General features: G+C 37.0%; 1 protein-coding gene across 3 annotated transcripts in view; it reads right to left on the bottom strand.

The window, feature by feature from the left end:
• The window catches only part of FAF1 (Fas associated factor 1), a 497,629-nt gene that overhangs the window by 83,863 nt on the left and 389,096 nt on the right, over positions 1-24,670 (bottom strand). For all 3 annotated transcript variants that reach the window (NM_001046318.1, XM_059884654.1, XM_059884655.1), the window contains one exon: positions 21,647-21,735. In NM_001046318.1, the coding sequence (NP_001039783.1) occupies positions 21,647-21,735 (89 nt within the window). The remainder of the gene's footprint in view (positions 1-21,646; positions 21,736-24,670) is intronic.

The following is a 24,670-nucleotide window of genomic DNA, read 5'->3' as shown; positions in this document are numbered from 1 at the left end:
TCGATCCCTGGGTCGGGAAGATCCCCTGGAGAAGGAAATGATAATCCACTCCAGTATTCTTGCCTGGAGAATCCCATGGAGGAGAAGCCTGGTAGGCTACAGTCCATGGGGTCGCAAAGAGTCGGACACGACTGAGCGACTTCACTTTCACTTTAAGATATGAACAGTTTCTTCTGAATCTTTTGAATCTTTCTGGTGCCTGTCAGGCTTATGACACTGGGAAAATCTTAATAGCCACTTGAGAAAGACTTTGGAAGTAGTAGAAGGCTTTAATTTTTACTTAGAGAACACTAAGATAGCTACTTTGAAAACAATGGTACATAAAAGAAAATATAATAACTAGATATACTTCCCCCAAAGCTAGCTAATATTGAATAACTACAAAAATAAACATACTTTGTTAGACTCTACTGACACTAAAAACAAAAACTGGACAGGTTGGGCCAGTTGTTTAAAAATTAGTGCCTTTATAGTAATAAATGTTGACAGCCCAAATCAAAAAAGAATGCATTACTGAGATATCATCAATTGTGTTCTGTCATTACAAGGCAGCTCCACCCAGTCTAAGCTTGTCAAAAAGTGTTACTGTAATCCATGAAGAAGTCTCCACCTCAGGCAAAGGAAGGAAAAATGTGATGGGCTGGCTCTGAACAGGTGTGTTGAATTGTAATGCTAATGTTGAGTCATAAATCTCTTTACATTAGCTTCACAAATGACAAATTATTAACTTCTACACTGAGGTGTCAAGCATGAATGAACAGATCTGTCAGTAGGCACTTTAAGAGCAACAAATGTAAATAAACAGGGTGTGGATATAACTTTTTAACAGTGAGCATTATTCCATGGTCAAGACAAACGTTTTTATCCTGCTCAAGTGAACATGATATTTGGGAATCTCTGAGTGTCTGACCTATTCTTGGGTCAGTCCATTGATTCTCCCTAATCTTGATAAGAGAACTGCTTCAGTTTACCCCCTGCATATTTAATGTGAATGTAACTCAGCTTTATAAGGGATGATGAGCGTATGAAAAGCACGTAAGTGTGTATTCTGGTTTTGACACAGCTGTGTGACTTTGGGCAAATTATTTAACTTCTGTAAGCCTCACTTTCTTCCTCAATAAAACAGGGATAATAAGTATCTCATAAGATTACCATGAAAGCTAAAAGAGAATATTTATAGGAATTATCTAACAGACACTCAACACATGCTTGTTCCCTTCTTGAAGGTACTTCAACTGACACCCTTGGTTCCCTAATAGGTAGAAGTTAGGAATTTAATCTAGAGTAATAAACTGCTCAGGATGAAAGTTCATGAAGGTGAAGACTGACTCTTTTCCACTCTATGTCAGTCCCCAGGACTGTCACAAGTATTAAGCCCAAGAATCAACAAGATTGCCAGTGCACAGCATTCTGTATTCTTTGCACTCAAAAGTACTAAACATGCTTGTGTATTGTTTTCTTTTATAAAACATTATTACAGTTATTCCTTTTTTAAAACCTTATTCATTAGAGGGACTGATGCTGAAGCTGAAACTCCAATACTCTGGCCACCTGATGCAAAGAACTGACTCACTAGAAAAGACCCTGATGCTGGGCAAGAAGGAAGGCAGGAGAAGAAGGGGACAACAGAGGATGAAACGGTTGGATGGCATCACCAACTCAATGGGCATGAGTCTGAGCAAGCTCCAGGAGTTGGTGATGGACAGGGAAGCCTGGTGTGCTGCAGTCCATGGGGTGGCGAAGAGTCGGACACAACTGAGCAACTGAACTGAACTGATAGTAAGATATATATAGATACTATTTTAAGTATTCACTTTAATGGCATTAAGTATATTCACAATGTTTTGCAAACCATCAGCACTATTTAGTTCCATAACATTTTCATCATCCTAAACAGAAACTCTATACTCATTAAGTCCCTAATCCACCCCTTACCTCCACTCCCTGGGGCTCTGATCTACTTTCTGTTCTTAGGAATTTGCCTATTCAAGATATGTAAGTGGAATCATATAATATTCGACCTTTTGTATCTGGCATTTCTCATTTCAAGATCTATAAGGTTCATCAATGTTGCAGCATGTATTAACACTTCAATCTTTATTGCTGCTGTTGTTCAGTCGTTAAGTTGTATCCGACCCTGTGTGACCCTATGGACTGTAGCATGTGAAACCTCCCACAGTATCTCCCAGGGTTTGCCCAATTTCATGTCCATTGAGTCAGTGATGCTATACAACTATCTCATCCTTTAGTTCAGTTCAGTCGCTCAGTCGTGTCCGACTCTTAGCGACCCCATGAATTGCAGCACGCCAGGCCTCCCTGTCCATCACCAACTCCCAGAGTTCACTCAGACTCACGTCTATCGAGTTAGTGATGCCATCCACCCATCTCAACCTCTGTCATCCCCTTCTCCTCCTGTCCCCAATCCCTCCCAGCATTAGGGTCTTTTCCAATGAGTCAACTCTTCGCATGAGGTGGCCAAAGTACTGGAGTTTCAGCTTTAGCATCATTCCTTCCAAAGAAATCCCAGGGCTGATCTCCTTCAGAATGGACTGGATGGATCTCCTTACAGTCCAAGGGACTCTCAAGAGTCTTCTCCAACACCACAGTTCAAAAGCATCAATTCTTCGCTGCTCAGCTTTCTTCACAGTTCAACTCTCACATCCATACATGACTACTGGAAAAACCATAGCCTTGACAAGACAGACCTTTGTTGGCAAAGTAATGTCTCTGCTTTTCAATATGCTATCTAGGTTGGTCAAAACTTTTCTTCCAAGGAGTAAGCGTCTTTTAATTTCATGGCTGCAGTCACCATCTGCAGTGATTTTAGAGCCCAGAAAAATAAAGTCTGACACTGTTTCCACTGTTTCCCCATCTATTTCCCATGAAGTGATGGGACCAGATGCCATGATCTTTGTTTTCTCAATGTTGAGCTTTAGGCCAACTTTTTCACTCTCCTCTTTCACTTTCATCAAGAGGCTTTTTAGTTCCTCTTCACTTTCTGCCATAAGGGTGGTGTCATCTGCATATCTGAGGTTATTGACATTTCTCCCAGCAATCTTGATTCCAGCTTGTGCTTCTTCCAGTCAAGCATTTCTCATGATGTACTCTGCATAGCAGGGTGCATAGCATAAGCAGAGTGACAATATACAGCCTTAATGTACTCCTTTTCCTATTTGGAACCAGTCTGTTGTTCCATGTCCAGTTCTAACTATTGCTTCCTGACCTGCATATCAGTTTCTCAAGAGGCAAGTCAGGTGGTCTGGTATTCCCATCTCTTTCAGAATTTTCCACAGTTTAGTGTGATCCACACAGTCAAAGGCTTTGCCATAGTCAATAAAGCAGAAATAGATGTTTTTCTGGAACTCTCTTGCTTTGGCCACCTCTTTTCCTTTTGCCTTTAATCTTTCCCAGCATCAGGGTTTTTCCCAGTGTGTCAGCTGTTTGCATCAGGTGGCCAAAGCACTGGAGCTTCAGCTTCAGCATCAGTTCCTCCAGTGAATATTCAGGGTTGATTTCCTTTAGGATTGACTAGCTTGATTTCACAGTCCAAGGGACTCTCAAGAGTCTTCAGCACCACAATTTGAAAACATTAATACTTCAATCTTTATTATGACTAAATACTAATCCATACAATGCATATAGCACATTTTGTTTATCCATTCATCTGTTACTGGACATTTGGATTGCTTCCACCTTTAAGCTTTTGTGAATAAGGCTGCAATGAACATTCATGTACAAGTTCTGAGTCCCTGTTTTTAATTCCTTAAAATGGATTGCTGAGTAAAGTGATAATTCTGTTTAACTTTTTGAGGCGCTCCCAAACCATTTTCCATGTACCATTTTACATTCTCACCAGCAATGTACAAGGTTCTGATTTCTCTACATCCTTGTTGACAAGTGTTATTTTCCATTCTTTTAGATTACAGACATCCTAGTGGATGTGAGATGGTATCTCATGGTGGTTTTTACTTGCATTTCTCTAATGACTAATGATGTTGAGCAATTTTTCCTGTGCTCATTGGTCATTTGTATATTTTCTTTGGAGAAATGTCTATTTAAGGCCTTTATCTATTTTGAATTGTGTTGTTTGGCTTTTCATTGTTGAGTTGTGAGAATTCTTTATATTCTGGATATTAAACCCTTACCATATATGATTTGTCAGAGAAGGCAATGGCAACCCACTCCAGTACTCTTGCCTGGAAAATCCCATGGGTGGCAGAATCTGATGGGGTCGCACAGTCGGACACGACTGAAGTGACTTAGCAGCAGCAGCAGCATATATGATTTGTAAGTATTTTCTTCCATTCCATAGGTTGTCTTTTCACTCTCTTGACAGTATTCTTTGATGCACAGACGTTTTCAATTTTTATGAAGTTGAAACTTACCTATTTCCTTGTTGTGTTTTCTGTGCTTTTCATGTCAGATTCAAGGAACCATTACCAAATTCAAAGTCATAATGATTTCCCTCTATGTTTTATTCTAAGGGTTTTACAGTTTTTATAGTCTTTTTATAGTTTTTATAGTCTTTTTTTTGAACAAGTGTTTTATTTATTTTTTTACTTTACAATATTGTATTGGTTTTGCCATACATCAACATGAATCCGCCACAGGTGTACACGTGTTCCCAATCCTGAACCCCCCTCCCACCTCTAACACCTATATATGGAATTTAGAAAGATGGTAACGATAACCCTGTATGCGAGACAGCAAAAGTTTTAATTCTTAAATTTAGCTCTTTGATCCATTTGGAGTTAAGTTTTGTATATGGTATTAGGTAAGGGTTCAACTTCATTCTTTTGCATCTGGGTATCCCGTTTTCCAGCACCATTTGTTGAACAGACTCTTCCTTCTCATTGAATGGTCGTGGGCCCTTGTTGAAAAACATTTGACCATACATATGAGGTATGTATGGTTCTCTTCTTGGTTCTCTTTTCTGTTCTGTTGGTCCACATTATTATGCTAGTGCTATACTGTTTTTAAACTGTAAGTCTGTAGGAAGTTTTAAAATTAAGAAGTGTGAATCCTCCAACTCTGTTGTTCTTTTTCAAGATTGTTTCAGTGATTTGAAGCTCCCTGAAATTTTATATGAATTTTAGAATGGATTTTTCTATTTCTGCAAAAATCACCTTTGGGATTTTGATAAGGACTGCACTGCATTCGCAGATCACTTTGAAGTGTTACCTAAAAATACCTCCCCTGTTCAATTTCATGAACAGGGGAGGTATTTACATTTATTTAGGTTTTCTAAATTTCTTTCAGCAATATTTTTAGTTTGCAGAGTACAAGGCCTAGGCCTCCTTGGTTACATTTATTTCTAAGTATTTTATTATTCCTAATGTTATTGTAAATAGAATTGCTTTCTAAATTTCCTTTTCAGATTCTTTGTTGCTAATTTATAGAACTACAACTGATTTTTAATTTTATGTCTGGCGACTTTGTCAAATCTGTTTATTAGTTCTAATAGTACATGATGTGTGTGTGTGTGTGTGTGTGTGTGTGTGTGTGTGTGTGTGTGTAATCTTCAGGGTTTTCTACACAGAAGATCATGTTATCTGTGAACAGAGGTAATTTTTATTCCTTTCAATTTGAATGCCTCCTATCTGTTTTTCTTGCCTAACTGCCCTGTATAGAATTACTACTACTGAAAAACAGTGGTGAAAGTAGGTATCTTTGTCTTGTTCCTGATCTTAGGGGAAAAGCTTTTCAATGTTTCACAACTGACTATAAATGTCAGCTGTGGGTTTCTCAAATATGGCCTATATAATGTTGAGGAAGTTCCCTTGTATAAGTATTTTTGTTTTTATCATAAAAGACTGTTGGATTTTCTTAAATACTTTTTCTTCATCAATTGAGTCTCATTAATACCATATTTACAGATTATGGTGTATAATAGTATGAGTGCACAATATTTGAGGGCCTATTTCCAGTTCACTTTTTATCTTAATTTGTGCACCTCATAATTCACTGGCAAAGAAATGGACTTTAATTCCTTTAAATACTGAGCTTATGATACTGGCCCATGTGTAAACCATCAACTTTAGGAAAATTTCTAAGACCATAATTTTTAGATAATAAAAATAAGCCATAATATTTAATTAATACTAGTAATAGTTTATTGTCAGTTAAAAGGTAATTGATATTGTTTGCAATATTTCACCAAAGTTATTTATATCCAGTTTGATGACTCCTAGGGTAGCTGTAGCATCGCTTTCATATACCATTTCTTTTATTTCTAATAACTTAGAAAATTCCAATTAGACATTTTATTAAGAATAGAATCTAACTGTTGTTGGTTCAGTCACCAAAGTCATGTCTGACTCTTTGCAATCCCATGGACTGCAGCACGCCAGGCCTTTCTGGCATTTTAGAATCTAATGCTTGTTGACTTTCTCAGTTATATCTAAATATCTGGATCAAATAAAGACTCAAATTATAAAGATATTTCTCAAACAGGGCTACTTCCCCTCCACTCCACAACAAGTGGCAAGTGGGATCTTAGTTCCCTGACCATGGATTGAACCTGTACACCCTTCAGTGGAAATGTGGAGTCTTAACCACTGGACTGCAAGGAAAATCCTCGTATATGGCTACTTCAAGTTATGTCAGACTTAAGTCAATCAGTTTATCACACTTAAAAGATAAAGAATTGACTGTTTACCCTTGGGAAACAGTAATAAGTAGATACCTACTTCATTCTTTGGTTGCTCTTGCCCTAAAAAGTATTTCTTCATGTTCTGCTGAAGCTTTTATTAGGGATCTGAAATATCCTCTACTATACATAATCAATTTCACTAAAGAATGAAGAAAATTATCAAGTTTTTGGAAAGAATCAAACTCTTGATAATTAAAGCCATGTGCACCACAGCTCATTTTTAAAGAAATCTTGAAACTTTATTCTCAAAATTAAAAATTATATTTTTAGCTCTGAAAAATAGGTTTAGGCTGCTCAAGAATATATTGCTGATTTTTGAAATCTGAACAAGACCCTTGCATTTTTACCTGTATTATTAGTGTCATGAAAAGTTTTTATGACATGCCTCATTACAAAAACCTATTCTTGTACCTTTCCCTTAGAGGTAAGGATTGTGTACTTTATTGTGCAGTAGAATCAGCTACTGGGCTTGTTAAAACTGATTACTGGGTCCCACCCTCTTAACTCTGATTCAGTAGGTCTGGGGCTGGGGCTTGAGAAACTACATTTCTAGTAAGTACCCAGGTCACATTCTGAAATCTTTGACTTGGATAACCTGTATACTTGTTTGAGAAGGAACGTCTTAGACTCTTTTTCCATTATTTACATGGTCTATCAGAAAGATATCTACTTAAAGCTGCCTAAAATATTAACAATTTTCATTATTTTCTTCAATACCATAATAAGATTTGAGGAGAATATTATTATTAGCTAATCATTTCAGTAAAACAGTGTGTAGATTGACATGCAATTGCAATCTTTTTCATTCCAATAGTCATAATCTTTCTTGTTGTACTTATTTTTTTAAAATACCTTGAGATATAATTTATTCATATCATACAATTCATACATTTAAAGTATCCAAGTCAATGTTTTTTGATATATTCATAGATACATGCAACCATCTTTATTAAGATATAAATCATACATAACATATACTTCTTACATTTAAAGTGTACAAGTCCTAGATATATGCAACCAACAACATAATCAAATTTAGAACATTTTCATCACATCAAAAAAGAACCATATACCCTTTGGTTATCACTCTCCTATCTTCTAAAATCACTCACTCCTCACATCTAACCATAATCAGCAAGCACAATTCTACTTTCTGTCTCTACGAGGTTTCCTACTCTGGACTTTTAAATGAGTGGAGCCATATAATATGGGGTCTTGTATAATGAGTTCATTTAGTATAACGCTTTCAAAATTTATCTGATATTACAGCATGTATCAGAATTCCATTCCTTTTGGACTTCACTGGTGGTCCAGTGGTTCAGACTCTGCATTTCCACTGCAGGAGGCACAGGTTCAACCCCTGCTAGGAGAATTAAGATGTCACATGCCTTGAGGCATGGCCAAAAAAAGAAAAAAGAATTTCCCTCCTTTTTATGGTTGAACAACATTTTATTGTATATATATATACCACATATTGCTAACTCATTCATCTGTTGATGACTATTTGGGTCATTTTCATGTTTGGGCTATTATGAGTAATGTTGCTACAAACATTCATGTACAAATTTTTATATGGACATATCTTTTCACTTCACTTAGGTATACAGCTAGGTATATAACTATGTTTAATCACTTGAGGAACTGTAGACTGTTTTCCAAAGCAGCTTCACTATCTTATAGTACTACTAGCAGTCCATGAGGGTTCAAATTTCTCCATATCCTGACCAACACTTGTTATCTAACTTTTTGATTCTAGCCACTGTAGTTGGTGTGCAGTGGTATCTCGTTGTTTTGAATTTCATTTGCTTGATGACCAGTGATGTGGAACATCTTTCCACGTGCTTATTGGCCATCTGCTTTTTTTCCTTGGAGAAATTTCCCACAATTTTTAATGGTAGCAATTTGTCTTTTTTTATTATTGAGTTGTTGGTGGTCTTTATATATTCTAGATACAAGTCCCTTATCAAATATATGATTTGCAAAGATTTTTTCTCAACCTGAGGGTTGCCTTTTCACTTTCTGGATGGTGTTCTTTGAAGTAATGTTATTTGATCATCAATAATGATTCTACCTTATCTTTTCAACTCTAACTGAGAACTTACAAAATAATTATTAACTAAGTTAAAACCTTTCTGGTAATATACATGTCTCACTAATGAACTGAATGAAAAGTGATGACTATTTCTACCTCATATATATATATAACAATATACCAAGAATCAATTCTTACTTTGCACTCAATAGTGGTTTATCTAACTGCAAACCAAGACAGTGATGGCTATATGTAGAGTCGTCTCTTGGATTGTCGAAAAAGCGTGTTTGCTATGATCAGTGCATTCTCTTAGCAAAGCTCTGTTAGCCATTGCCCTGCTTCATTTTGTACTCCCAAGCCAAACTTGCCGGTTACTCCACGTATCTCTTGACTTCCTACTTTTGCATTCTAATCCCCTATGATGAAAAGGACATCTTTTATTTTTTTTTGGTTGTTAGTTCTAGAAGGTCTTGTAGCTTTTCTTAGAACCGGTCAATTTCAGCTTCTTTGGCATCAGTGATTGGAGCACAGACTTAGATTACTGTGATGTTGAATGGTTTGCCTTGGAAACAAACTGAGATCATTCATCTTTGAGGTTGCACCCAAGTACTGCATTTTGGGCTCTTTTGTTGATTAGGAGGGCTACTCCATGTCTTCTAAGGGATTCTTGCCCACAGTAGTAGATACAATGGTCATCTGAGTTAAATTTTCCCATTCCTGCCCATATTAGTTCACTAATTCTACTATGCTGATGTTCAATCTTGCCATTTCCTGCTTGACCATGTCCAACTTACCTTGACTCATGGACCTAACATTCCAATTTTCTATGTACTATTGTTCTTTACAGCACTGAACTTTCTTTCACAACTAGACACATCCACAACTGAGCACTGTTCCCACTTTGGCCCAGCCACTTCATTCTTTCTGAAGCTATTAATACTTGCCCTCCTCTCTTCACCAGTAGCATATTGGACACCTTCAGACCTGGGGGGCTCATCTTCTGGTGTCATATCTCTGTGCCTTTTCATACTGTTCATGGGGTTCTCCAGGAAAGAATACTGGAGTGGGTTGTGATTTCCATCTCCAGTGGACCACTTTTTATCAGAACTCTTCATTATGACCTATCCATCTTGGGTAGCCTTGCATATCACGGCTCATAGATTCACTGAGTTACACAAGCCCCACTGCCACAAAAAGGCTGTGATCCATGAAGAGAAAATCAGATTCACTGTGTTCTTTGTAGCTGAAGATAGAGAAGCTCTATACAGTCAGTAAAAGCAAATCAGGTGCTGACTAGCTCAGATCATGAGCTCCTTACAGCAAAATTCAGGCTTAAACTGAAGAAAATAGGGAAAACCACTAGGCTATTCAGGTATGACCTTATTAAAATCCTTTATACAATGGAGGTGACAAGTAGATTCAAGGGATTAGATCTGATAGTCAGATTGCCTGAAGAATTATGGACAGAGGTTCATAACACTGTATAGGAGGTAGTGGCCAAAACCATCCCAAAGAAAAAGAAATGCAAGGAGGCAAAGTGGTTGTCTGAGGAGGCTTTACAAATAGTTGAGGATATAAGAGAAGTGAAAGGCAAGAGAGAAAAGGAAAAGACATATCCAACTGAATGCAGAGTTCCAGAGAACAGCAAGGAGAGACAAGAAGGTCTTCTTAGGTGAATAATGCAAAGAAATTGAGGAAAACAAAAGAATGGGAAAGATCTCTTAAAAAAAAACTGGAGATATCAAAGGAATATTTCATGCAAGGATAGGCACGATAAAGGACAGAAATGGTAAGGACCTAATAGAAGCTGAGGAGATTAAGAAAAGGTGGCAAGAATACACTGAAAACTATACAAGAAAGGTCTTAATGACCTGTATAACCATGATAGTGTGTGATCGCTCATCTAGAGTCAGACATTCTGGAGTGTGAAGTCAAGTGGGCCTTAGGAAGCATTACTACGAACGAAGCGAGTGGAGGTGATGGAATTCCAGTTGAGCTATTTCAAATTCTAAAAGATGATGCTGTGAAAGTGCTATATTCAGTATGTCAACAAATTTGGAAAACTCAGCAGTGGCCACAGGATTGGAAAAGGTCAGTTTTCATTCCAATTCCAAAGAAGGGCAATGCCAAAGAATGTTTAAACTACTGTACAATCATGGTCATTTCACATACTAGCAAAGTTATGCTCAAAATCTTTCAAGCGAGGCTTCAAAAATACGTGAACTAAGAAATTACAGATGTACAACCTGGGATTCAAAGAGGCTGAGGTCAAATTACCAACATTCAATGGATCATGCAGAAAGCAAGGGAGTTCCCAAAAACATCTACTTCTGCTTCATTGACTACACTAAAGCCTATGCCTGTGTGGATCACAAAAAACTGCGGAAAATTCGTAAAGAGATGGGAATACCAGACCACCTTACCTGTCTCCTGAGAAACTTGTATGTGGGTCAAGAAGCAACAGTTAGAACCAAACATGGAACAACTGACTGGTTCAAAATTGGGAAAGGTTGTGTATTGTCATCAAGTTTATTTAACTTATTTGCAGAGTACATCATGTGAAATGCCAGGCTGGATGAATCACAAGCTGGAATCAAGATTGCTAGGAGAAACATTAACAATCTCAGATATGTGGATGATACCACTCTAAAGGCAGAAAGTGAAGAGGAACTAAAGAGCCTCTTGATGAGGGTCAAAGAGAAGAGTGAAAAAGCTGGCTTGAAACTCAACATTAAAAAAAAAAACTAAGATCATGGCATCTGGTACCATCACTTCATGGCAAAGATAGGGGGAAAAGTGGAAGCAGTGACAGATTTTATTTTCTTTGGCTCCCAAATCACTGCAGATGGTGACTCCAGACATGAATTTAAAAGATGCTTGCTCCTTGGAAGGAAAGCTTTGACAAACCTACACAGAGTATTAAAAAGCAGAGACATCACTTTGCTGACAAGGTCCATATAGTTGAAGCTATAGTTTTTCCAACAGTCATGTACAAATGTGAGAACTGGACCATAAAGAAGGCTGCACACTGAAGAACTGATGCTTTCTAATTGTGGTGCTGGAGAAGACTACTGAGAGTCCCTGGGACTGCAAGGAGACCAAGCCAGTCAATCCGAAAGGAAATCAACCCTGAATTATTCATTGGAAGGACTGATGCTGAAGCTGAAGCTCTAATACTTCAGCTGCCTGATGTGACAAGCCAACTCATTGGAAAAGACCCTGATGCTGGGAAAGAATGAGGGCAAGCGGAGAAGGGGGCAGCAGAGGATGAGATGGCTAGACAGCATCACCAACTCAACAGACATCAATTTGAGCAAACTCTGGGAGATAGTGGAGGACAGATGAGTCTGGCATGCTGTAGTCCATGGGTCACAAAGAGTCGGACACGACTTAGGGACTGAAAAACAACAAAGCAAGACAGTGAGCACAGGGTGGTCACTGCTCTTCTACAGACCATCCTATTGCCACTGCATGCCATCCAATAGTGCCATTTGATGAAGTTACTTCCTTCAGAACTTATTCTGCTTTATTGTTTGGGCTTTTCTTTTTTTTACTGTTAATTCTGTAGTAGCTGGATTTACAAGTTTCTTGCAACAGTAGAATTTGAATCCATTTTTACCTCAAAGACTGCCATTTGTAAGCAAATTGTCCTCTGTGGTTTGGTTACTTTTCTGAGGTAAGCAATATGATTTAAAAAAATGTGTTAATGGTAAGTATTACTTTTTCTTTTGTCCTGAAAAAAATCTATTGCTTTAACAGAGTGGCAGGTCACTGGACTTTACTTAAAAATGAAACAAAAACTCTGAAGGCTTTGTGCTTTTATGAAAAATTTTATAACAGAGAAGCAGTAGCATTAGGGTAAACAGACTGTGTTTCCTACACAATCTATATTCATATATTTACTTTTCAGTCAAAAGTTTCTTTTATTGAGGCCAGTATGAAATCATCAATATCAATAGTAAGTTCCCTTGCATTTTCTATGCTAGCGTTAGAGTTCTCCCAATTATGTTTACACTGATATTGAACTAGTTTCAACCGTCTATACTGATTTACAGTCTTTTTAAATATTTATTTATTTATTTTTTTTGGATGTTTCTGATTATCTGTTAACTTTATTTACATATTTTAGAGTATTTTCCATTAGCATGGAAAACAATTGAAACTTTCTTTTTTTTTTTTTAATGTCAATTAAAGTTTTTTCTTCAATTTTTACATTTATCTTTTAAAAAAGTATATCCACCACCCAATTTAACTTAGAAAGATGTTCTCTTTAGGTCCTTCCTCATCATGTCTTCTTCCTTCTCTCACAAGTAAATTTGGAATTTTGTACTTATTATCCCTTTGCTTTATTTGTATCCCAAACATTCTGTATCTATAAAAATATATTTTTTATTGTTCAGTCTATTTTTTTTTTTTATAAAAATGGAATGATTATCAAGTGGTGACTTGCTTTTTTTGCCCGACATTACATTCTTTTTTTTTTTAGGGATTTCTGTGTGTTGATTTTATATCCTGCAACTTTACTATAGTCATTGATTATTTCTAGTAATTTTCTGGTGGAGTCTTTAGGGTTTTCTATGTAGAGGATCATGTCATCTGCAAATAGTGAGAGTTTTACTTCTTCTTTTCCAATTTGGATTCCTTTTATTTCTTTTTCTGCTCTGATTGCCGTGGCCAAAACTTCCAAAACTATGTTGAATAGTAATGGTGAAAGTCGGCACCCTTGTCTTGTTCCTGACTTTAGAGGAAATGCTTTCAATTTTTCACCATTGAGGATAATGTTTGCTGTGGGTTTGTCATATATAGCTTTTATTATGTTGAGGTACGTTCCTTCTATTCTTGCTTTCTGGAGAGTTTTTATCATAAATGGATGTTGAATTTTGTCAAAGGCTTTCTCTGCATCTATTGAGATAATCATATGGTTTTAATATGATAATAAATATTTATTTTAATTTAATTTTTTTATTTTTGGCTGAATTTGGCCTTTGTTATGGCACATGGGATTATGCCACACCAAGATCTTTCATTGCAGCATATGTACTTCTCTCTACCTGTGGTGTGTGGACTCCATAGTCTGTGAGCTTCGTAGTTGCAGCATGTGGAAACTTAATTCCCTGACCAGGGATCAAACCTGTGTTCTCTGCATTAGAAGGCAGATTCTTCACCAATGGACCACCAGGGAAGTCTCCTGATTTACAGTATTCATTTATAGTATTTTCATCATTATCTTTATGCTTCAATGAATCACATGTAAGCCATGAAAAATTCTGATGAACTAAGAATATAACTAAGCAAGAAAATATGAACGTAAATTTAACAGTAACACATGAATGACATGAAAGTACAGAAGCTGAAACCAACTGCTGCAGTCAACTGAGTATTTGTCAAGACTAAACAACCAATGCAATCCTTGTAATACACGAGGAATCTAATATATTGTAAAAGATATGACGAATGAAACAGGATTTGGAGGGATACTGCAATTTATCTTATATTTCAAAATATGAAATAAATGTGAACAAAACTGACTATGTTGCTTGTTCAAACTAGCTGCTTGTAATCCTTGATAGATAGCTGAGTACACCAGTAATCTGGGAAACACAGTGAAAAACATTGCCTTAGAGATTAGAACGATACCTGGCATGTAGCACGAACGTGAAGAATGACTACTATTATTACCTTATTTCTTAACTCTTCTACCTGCCTCTTAGCTTGCATTGGCAGTATGCAAGAGCCCTTCTGTGTGCTCCATGTCAAGCTGCCTACACAGCATGCCTAGCTCGCCCTGGATAGGTGCTCCTGAGGCTTCATCTACCTGACAGCTTCATAGACTTCTTGGAAATGCTGGGTGGTAAGTCCAAGGACCCTGTCTGTCTTGCTACAGCTGTGTTACTGGTGCCCTACATGTGGCGCATAGCAAAAGAATATGAAATGAATATATAAGCAAGATGACACAAAACATCATCTGCTGTGACTGGGGACTAACTATGTAGAAAAGTCACTGGATGAAGAACCCTTTCAAAGTATTTATGTACCCCAAAAAGGAGCATCTAAATATTTGGTTGGCCAACCCAATACATAAGACAAATATTAACAGACCTAAAGGAAGAAATAGATAGCAATATAATAATACACCACTTTATTAGTAGATATTTTTGTTAATGGTATTAATTTGGTTTTCTAAGTGTTTACTGAGCATCTATGAATGATACAGCTCCTCACTAGAGAAAGCATTAGTTTAAAGGGAGATCAGTGGCTTAGCTGGTAAAGCATCTGCCTGCAATGCAGGAGACCCGGGTTTGATCCCTGAGTCAGGAAGATCCCCTGGTGAAGGCAATGGCAACTCACTCCAGTACTCTTGCCTGATAAACTCCATGGACAGAGGAGCCTCAGGGGCTACACCCCATGGGGTCGCAAAGAGTCAGATACGACTGAGCAACTTTACTCCACTTTCACTTCACTTCACTAGAGCAAAGTACCTCTCTGTCCCCAGGACTGAGCCCAGTGCTGTATCTTTCATAGATGCTCAGTAAACACTTAGAAAACCAAATTAATACCATTAACAAAAATATCTATGAATAAAGCTATGAAGAGGTAGTTTTGTCAAAACAGAGGCTCATGTACTTTATACTTCCTGGTTAGAGACAGAACAATTAATGACATAAAAGGTTAGTTCATTCTGAGCCAATGAAGAATGAGTCATAAATATATAGGTTGTGCTTGGTTCTATTTAATAAAAGCTTTATAATATAGGCATTTCTGGTTGTACTAATACAATGGAATCATTGAAGTGATGAACATAAGTGAATCAAAGTTAAGTTTAAATAAATTCAGGCCTAGGAAGTCATCCTTCAAACCTGCTCACAAATTCCATTTTAACTGTATGCTTAAGTCTTATTTGAAACTTTTAAAGAAGTAAAGCCAAATTTACAATTACAAGAGACAGTGTTTCTTATCACTAACTCAGCAGATACCAAATTATGATCTATGCATAGTCCAAGAGAAGATTTTAAACTCAGAAAAGCTTTTCTTAGGAATTCTACTTATGACCTGAAAGATAACTTTCATGAAGATACTCTAAAAACAAGGAGAAACCCTTATCTCTTGCAGTTAAATTTCAATAAAAAATTTCAATTATATGGGGTCTTAGACATTTCCTGTAACCTTCATATTAAATTTTGTGCTCAGTATTAAAGGAATTAAAGTCAATTTCCTTACCAATGAATTACAAGGAACACAAATTAAGATGAAAGAATGAACTGGGAATATGCATGCAAATATTATACATTCATATTACTATACAACATAATCTGTAAATCTAGTACTAATGAGACTCAAGATTTAAATGGCTGAAGAATGCGTTTAGTGCATTATTGTCAATCAATGCCTCTATTCCAGGATAAATGTAATCTTGAATGGCAACACACCAATTATTACAAATTCCTAACTAAGTACAGTACTTCATAATTTCAAAATGTCAGTGTCAATTTATAAAGTAACAGATAAACATCTTTCTACCATATTTCCAATTACCTTTCCCTCAGAGTAAATAAAATACTATTAGGAAAAATTACAAACAAAATTTTTACAGCAACAAAAGGAACCTATTGAGTATTAAACTTCTAGTTACAGCACTCTGAACTTTCATATTTGTTAATGTGGATACATCAGGTTTTATACCACTGTAATTAAGTATTATTTTTTAAAGTCACATTATTTTACGTAAGTTTAATTATTTATTTATTTAGTCATTTAACAAACATTTTTTAAGTACCTACTAGTGACTGAACTGAACTGAACTGAATGAACACTGTGAGAAGTTTGTTACTGTTTGGTTGCTAAGTGGAGTCCAACTCTTTTGTGACCCCCATGGACTATACAGCCCACCAGGTTCCTCTGTGGGATTTACCACAGAGTAAATGGGAATTTCCCAGGCAAGAATACAGGAATGGGTTGCCATTTCCTTCTCCAGGGGATGTTCCAGGCTCAGGGATCAAAGCCATGTATCCTGTACTGGCATGTAGGTTCTTTTACCACTGAGTCACCACGGAAGCCCAAACTGTTACAAGACAGAGTTACAATATGAATATGATATAACCCTTGCTTTTAAACTCAAGTCTAACAGAAGACAGAGACAAACAAATAAAGTTAAATACAATATTAAAGGTTATACTGAAATTGTTTACATGTTTCCCATTTGTAATAGCCAAAGGGTATTGTACTGAAAACACTCATTATACCTGGAAACTTTATATTATTGCTCAAAAATCAAACTCTCCTTTATTTGTTCTATGTAACTCTTTCTTTAAAAATTAAAAACAAAGAAAAAATTAAAAAGAATAATTTGATAGATATATGAATTAACAGATGATAATATGTGTTTCATATTTTACCTTTAGATTGCTTTCTAAATCCAGAAATTTCTTGACTGATAAAGCACTAATAATTACTTGAGATTAACATAGATCCTACTCGCTGTGTTGACCTTGGGTAAATTAACCTTTTTGATTCTCAGTTTTCTCATCTGAAAACTAGAGATGACAGTACCAATCTGTGTTGGATTATGTTCCATTTGCCCATTCAGTTTCTGACGGCTCAGATGCTAAAGAATGTGCCTACAGTTCAGGAGACTCAGGTTCAATCCTTGGGTCGGAAAGATCCCCTGGAGAAAAGAATGGCAACCCACTCCAGTATTCTTGCCTGGAGAATTCCATGAACAGAGGAGCCTGATGGACTACAGTTCATGGGGTTGCAAAAAGTTGGACAAGACTGAGCAACTAACACTTTCACTTTCCTTTCACCCATGCTCTACCTGAGCTTCCCTGATAGCTCAGTTGGTAAAGAATCTCCCTGCAGTGCAGGAGACCCTGGTCAACTCCTGGGTCGGGAAGATCCACTGGAGAAGAGATAGGCTACCCACTCAAGTATTCTTGGGATTCCCCTTGTGGTTCAGCTGGTAAAAAAATCCAACTGTAATGCGGGAGATCCGGGTTTGATCCCTCAGTTGGGAAGATCTCCTGGAGAAAGGAAAGGCTACCCACTCCAGTATTCTGGCCTAGAGAATTACCTGGACTGTATAGTTCATGGGGTCACAAACAGTCAGACACGTCTGAGCGACTTTCACTTTCACTTTTCACTTTCATGCTCTACCTAGCTTTTTGCCCAGGGAGGTTCTCTTGCCTGCCTTTCAGTTGCTAGTTGGGTTAGGTCAATAGAAGGTACTAGCAGGAGACCATAAGTATAAAAGGGAAGGGAAGCTATTCCTTAGTTTCTTCCTTATCAGCTCAAAAGGGCTGGCCCTGAAAGAAGCAATCGTCTCCACACACTACCCTTTCCTAGGCCTTCAGGCCTAAAGGTGGTAATGGCTCCCTTTAGCCCTAGAGTATACTATCCATTGATGACTCCTATAAAGTCTGCCCATATCTATATAAATAGTTGCCTTATTAAACTCTTCTCAATAATCTAGTTTGAAAGCATCACCTGTTCCAGCCAGAACTCTGAATTATACGCAACCCTGTGGGATTGTGTTAAGAATCATGAGATGATAAATGAAACGTGCTTTGAATAGTGCCAAGTATTAATACATTATCTTGGTCATGAAGATCTTTTTTGTACAGTTCTTCTGTGTATTCTTGCCACCTCTTCTTAATATCTTCTGCTTCTGTTAGGTCCATACCATTTCTGTCCTTTATCAAGCCCATCTTTGCATGAAATGTTCCTTTGGTATCTCTGATTTTCTTGAAGAGATCTCTAGTCTTTCCCATTCTGTTGTTTTCCTCTACTTCTTTGCATTGATCGCTGAGGAAGGCTTTCTTATCTCTCCTTGCTATTCTTTGGAACTCTGCATTCAGACGCTTATATCTTTCCTTTTCTCCTTTGCTTTTTGCTTCTCTTCTTTTCACAGCCTCCCCAGAAAGCCATTTTGCTTTTTTGCATTTCTTTTCCCTGGGGATGGTCTTGATCGCTGTCTCCTATACAATGTCACAAACCTCCGTCCATAGTTCATCAGGCACTCTATCTATCAGATCTAGGCCCTTAAATCTATTTCTCACTTCCACTGTATAATCATAAGGAATTTGATTTAGGTCATACCTGAATGGTCTAATGGTTTTCCCTACTTTCTTCAATTTCAGTCTGAATTTGGCAATAAGGAGTTCATGATCTGAGCCAAAGGTAGCTCCCGGTCTTGTTTTTGCTGACTGTATAGAGCTTCTCCATCTTTGGCTGCAAAGAACATAATCAATCTGATTTCGGTGTTGACCATCTGGTGATGTCCATATGTAGAGTCTTCTCTTGTGTTGCTGGAAGAGTGTTTGCTATGACCAGTGCATTCTCTTGGCAAAACTCTATTAGCCTTTGCCCTACTTCATTCCGTATTCCAAGGCCAAATTTGCCTGTTACCACAGGTGTTTCTTGACTTTCTACTTTTGCATTCCAGTCTCCTATAATGAAAAAGACATCTTTTTTGGGTGTTAGTTCTAAAAGGTCTTGTAGGTCTTCATAGAACCATTCAACTTCAGCTTCTTCAGCGTTATTGGTTGGGGCATAGGCTTGGATTACTGTGATATTGAATGGTTTGCCTTGGAAATGAACAGAGATCATTATGTCATTTTTGAGACTGCATCCAAGTACTGCATTTTGGAAGCAGAAGATATTAAGAAGAGGTGGCAAGAATACATAGAGGAACTGTACAAAAAAGATCTTCATGACCGAGATAATCACAATGGTGTCATCACTCACCTAGAGCCAGACATCCTGGAATGTGAAGTCAAGTGGGCCTTAGAAAGCATCACTACGGGGAATCCCCTGGTGGTCCAGTGGTTAAGACTGTGCTTCCACTGCAGGGGGTGTGAGTTTGATCCCTGGTTGGGGAACTAATATCCCACATGCCAAGTAGTGCAGCCAAAAATAAACAAAAAAAACTTTAAAAAAAAAAAAGAAAAGAAAGCATCACTACGAACAAAGCTAGTGGAATTCCAGTTGAGCTCTTTCAAATCCTAAAGGATGATGCTGTGAAAGTGCTGCACTCATATGCCAGCAAATTTGGAAAACTCAGCAGTGGCCACAGGACTGGAAAAGGTCAGTTTTCATTCCAATCCCAAAGAAAGGCAATGCCAAAGAATGCTCAAACTACCACACAATTGCACTCGTCTCACACGCTAGTAAAGTAATGCTCAAAATTCTCCAAGCCAGGCTTCAGCAATATGTGAACTGTGAACTTCCAGATGTTCAAGCTGGTTTTAGAAAAGGCAGAGGAACCAGAGATCAAATTGCCAACATCCACTGGATTATGGAAAAAGCAAGAGAGTTCGAGAAAAACATCTATTTCTGCTTTATTGACTATGTCAAAGCCTTTGACTGTGTAGATCACAATAAACTGTGGAAAATTCTTCAAGAGATGGGAATACCAGACCACCTGACCTGCCTCTTGAGAAACCTATATGCAGGTCAGGAAGCAACAGTTAGAACTGGACATGGAACAACAGACTGGTTCCAAATAGGAAAAGGAGTATGTCAAGGCTGTATATTGTTACCCTGCTTATTTAACTACTATGCAGAGTACATCATGAGACATGCTGGGCTGGAAGAAGCACAAGCTAGAATCAAGAATGCCGGGAGAAATATCAATCACCTCAGATATGCAGATGATACTACTCTTATGGCAGCAAGTGAAGAGGAACTAAAAAGCCTCTTGATGAAAGTGAAAGAGGAGAGTGAAAAAGTTGGCTTAAAACTCAACATTCAGAAAACTAAGATCATGGCATCCGGTCCCATCACTTCATGGGAAATAGATGGGGAAACAGTGGAAACAGTGTCAGACTTTATTTTTCTGGGCTCCAAAATCACTGCAGATGGTGAGTGCAGCCATGAAATTCAAAGACACTTACTGCTTGGAAGGAAAGTTGTGACCAACCTAGACAGCATATTCAAAAGCAAAGATATTACTTTGCCAACAAAGGTCCGTCTAGTCAAGGCTCTGGTTTTTCCAGTGGTCATGTATGGATGTAAGGGTTGGACTATAAAGAAAGCTGAGCACCAAAGAATTGATGCTTTTGAACTGTGGTGTTGGAGAAGACTCTTGAGAGTCCCTTGGACTGCAAGGAGATCCAACCAGTCCATCCTAAAGGAGATCAGTCCTGGGTGTTCATTGGAAGGACTGATGTTGAAGCTGAAACTCCAATACTTTGGCCACCTGATGCGAAGAGCTGACTCATTTGAAAAGACCCTGATGCTGGGAGGGATTGGGGGCAGGAGGACAAGGGGACGACAGAGGATGAGATGGCTGGGTGGCATCACCGACTCTATGCACATGAGTTTAAGTAAACTCCAGGAGTTGGTGATGGACAGGGAGGCCTGGCATGCTGCGATTCATGGGGTCGCAAACAGTTGGACAAGACTGAGCAACTGAACTGATTAATACATTATAAATATTCAGTATATGTTTACTATTATACTGTCAATATTGCTGTCATTATTATTCTATTATATTTGAGGTTCCATGCCCATGTCATCTATGCCATCTAAATGTTTGAGAGACACAAAATTCAGAATTCTGGTGATCTTTTTCACTAATTCTCACAGTGATTCAAAAATATGTTCAAATGTAAAATGTGTTTATTGGTAATCAATCTCAAAAAGAGTAAGAGGACCTTAAAAGGGAGTGAAATACTCATATAATAGTACTGGACTATATAGTTTCTCCTGTAAACATGCTTCAGAATTCGTTTCCTGTAAATTGCAAATCTAGCAAAGAATAACTTCATAAAGTTAAACAAATTGTTGGGTCTTTGGGTCCTGAAAAGACTGGACTGAAAGGTAAATTCAGTGGCATAAAAATCCTCAGTTCATGTAGAAATGCATCTTCATCAATGCCTTATCAATCATGACATAGGCAAACATCACCATTTGACAAATTATCTCATCAAAATTCTATTAAATGTCCACTTAACCTTTCACCTTACCTCATCCTTTATATCTTCCTGTTGTTGGGCTGTGAAGATCTCCATTGCAGCCATGAGTCTCATCATTAACTCATCCACTGTTGTGTTACCTAGCAACATACCGAGATTGCCAAACTTTACATCAAGGTTAGAAAATGGGAAGTTGCTCTAGAATTAATCAGTAAGGAATAACTACAGCCTAAAAAATTATAGACTAGCATGCCAATAAAGACTTTTATGCTTGCATTGAAAAGTTTATTTTTAATAAGAAAGAAAGGCAGTACACTGGCAGTTGAAATTTCAGAATACTTAGATTTGTGAGAACAGTCTCTTTATAAAGATTTTTGGCACTATTTAGAATATCCAACTCACAAGGAAAAAAGTATCTTTCAAAGTAGGAAAACATATGTACTTAACAACACTGGCGACAACTACCATTTGTTTGTAAGCCAGTGATTAGGTTAAATGATTAGGTTTATATATATAAAATCTCATTTAATCTGTATAACAATTCTATAAAGGCTCATTATGATTTTGATAGTAAACAGAAGGAAAATGAGGCTTACAGAGCTCAAGTAACCTGACTAAACAAGGTCAAGTTGGTTAAGTTACAGGACCAGGATTTGAAACCATATGAGTCTGACTCAAAAGCCTGTCTTCTTTGCCACTTTAGCACACTGTTTACTTAGAATTATCTCCTACTAAAATTTCTTTAGTGAAACAATTAGTAATTCAATTTCTGGGAACAAAAATTTTTTCCCCTAAATGGTATTTTTCCCTTTTAGCTGCAAATATTTCCCTTCAAATAACTATGCTATATAATCTTTATGGACAGGATATTTAAAATGTTTGATTCTTTTGAATGCTATTTTATTCCCAGTCCATAACAAACATATAGCACATATATGCCATTTTTTGCATGCATTGAGTCTTGCTATTTGCTTTGGATACATCTACAAGAGAGAAAGTCATGAAGATCCATAAAGATATAGCAATTTTTCTCTTCTTTCAAACCAACAGGCAAAAAAGCCTGTCTTTCTCCAAGGCCTCAAAAGGTGTCTTCTAGTCCCTTAATGGAATGGCCACCAATGAGACAACACATAACAAGCATCCTTGCTTGTATTCTTCCAGAGTACCATCTGCCTAACATGATCCTTCAATGGTCCTTTCCCAGTTTTCCTTATGATCACTGGCAACATGGGGTTAGGGGGAAGTTTTGGTCTCTAGTCAAAGAAATAATCTAATCTGGTCACACTCTCTCCATAAATCAGCTAAAGAACAAATATTATCTTGGAAGTAGATATTATTCTAAAACCTACCAAGAAGTAGAATTGGTTTTAGAGTCAGAGTTCTAACCCTAGTTCTACTTCTTACATGATCTAGTACCTAGAAACTGCCTAGCACATGACAAGGGCTTAATAAATACTCACTTAGTAAACAAGTGAATATGAAAAGAGGGCGTGACTATAGCTCTGAAACAATCAATTTTCTTATCTGCAAAATGAAGATAACACTACCTCTGTAGGGTTCTTAGAAGAATTAGAGATAATATAAAGTGCCTGGTACCAAGGACACACAGCATCACTGTGTGTGACAGATACAATAAACAGTAAAAGTTTAATAAGAGTAACTTCAATGTAGATTTCCATACTGGGCAAATCTTTGGGTTTCCATTTCTTATTTGTAAACTATAGTGACTAAGAGAGCATGGGGCATGAATACTTTGTAAAGGTACTAGAATCATCATTGGGGAAATATTATAATTTTATTGTTGTTGTTCAGTTATGCCCGACTCTATGCGACCCTGTGGACTGCAGCATGTCAGGCTTTCCTGTCCTTCACCATCTCCCTGAGCTTGCTCAAATTCATCCATTGAGTCAATGTCATCCAACCATCTTGTCCTCTGTTGGCCCCTGAATAGGTGACTACATCATGGCCATTAATTTTTAGGCTTAAAGCTACTGCTTATCAACTATGCTTTGACCCTGATTTACAGATTCATTGCCAAACTGTACTTGAAGGTACTTTATACCTAAGCCCTTAATGATCCAAGATGCAGAAAAGTATCAGTTAATGCATTTCAGGGACAATTTATTTGTTATAGTTTATTGCAAAACAATTTCTTTATATACTTAAAAACTGTTGAGATCCCTGAAGAATTTTTGTTTATGTGGATATGGTTACCAACATCCACTGTGTTGGAAATGAAAACTGAAATATCTAAAATAGTTATCCATCCATTTAAAAGTAACAATAATAAACCCATAATTTGCTAATATAAACATCATGTTTTATGAAAAATGACTATATGTTCCAAAAAGAAAAATTTACTGAGAAGAATGTCATTATTTTAACATTTTTGCAAATTTCTCTAATGTTATACTTAATAGAACACAATTAGATTCTCACATTTATATCTACATTAAACTAGTTATAATGTGTCATCTTGGTTGAAATTTATGAAGCAATTGTGGCCTCACAGAGATACGTAGTTGGAAAAGGGACAAGTATTTTAATAGGTAATTACATATTTTTTATTTAATACTCCCAAACTGACAGGTGGGATTTTTTTTAAGATTAGGTATGTGAGGAACCGGAAACTGTATCAGTGAACTTACTGTACTGTGTTACATTAAAATCCACTGGTCTATTTTGCCCTTTGAATAGGTCTGTTACTCATACATGAGTTTATAACATTACACACTGGTCATCTGGAAAATATTGGTTCACTGAGTAATCCATTTCTTTTGAATGCTGACACAGCTAATTTTATGATATAAAAAAAAAATTACATTTATTAGTACCACCACTTGTGTCACAAGGAAAGTATTTAAGCTGTCAGTCTTAAATGGTGGAGGAAATTCTAACTTTTTGCTCAAAAAACCAAATTTCTATCACTGGCAACAAATGTTATTTGTTCTAAAGCTTGCAGTAACAGGCTGGCATTTTGTTCATTTTAGAGAAATGTCTTCCCAACTGTGTCACATAAACTATAAAAAGGTTTAATATTTAATAAAATGATTTTTTTTTAATGTACATACATGG

This window comes from Bos taurus, chromosome 3, assembly GCF_002263795.3.
Source record: "Bos taurus isolate L1 Dominette 01449 registration number 42190680 breed Hereford chromosome 3, ARS-UCD2.0, whole genome shotgun sequence".
Lineage (NCBI taxonomy): Eukaryota > Metazoa > Chordata > Mammalia > Artiodactyla > Bovidae > Bos > Bos taurus.
The sequence above is the reverse complement of the archived record's forward strand: the minus strand, read 5'-3'. Positions and strand labels throughout refer to the sequence as shown.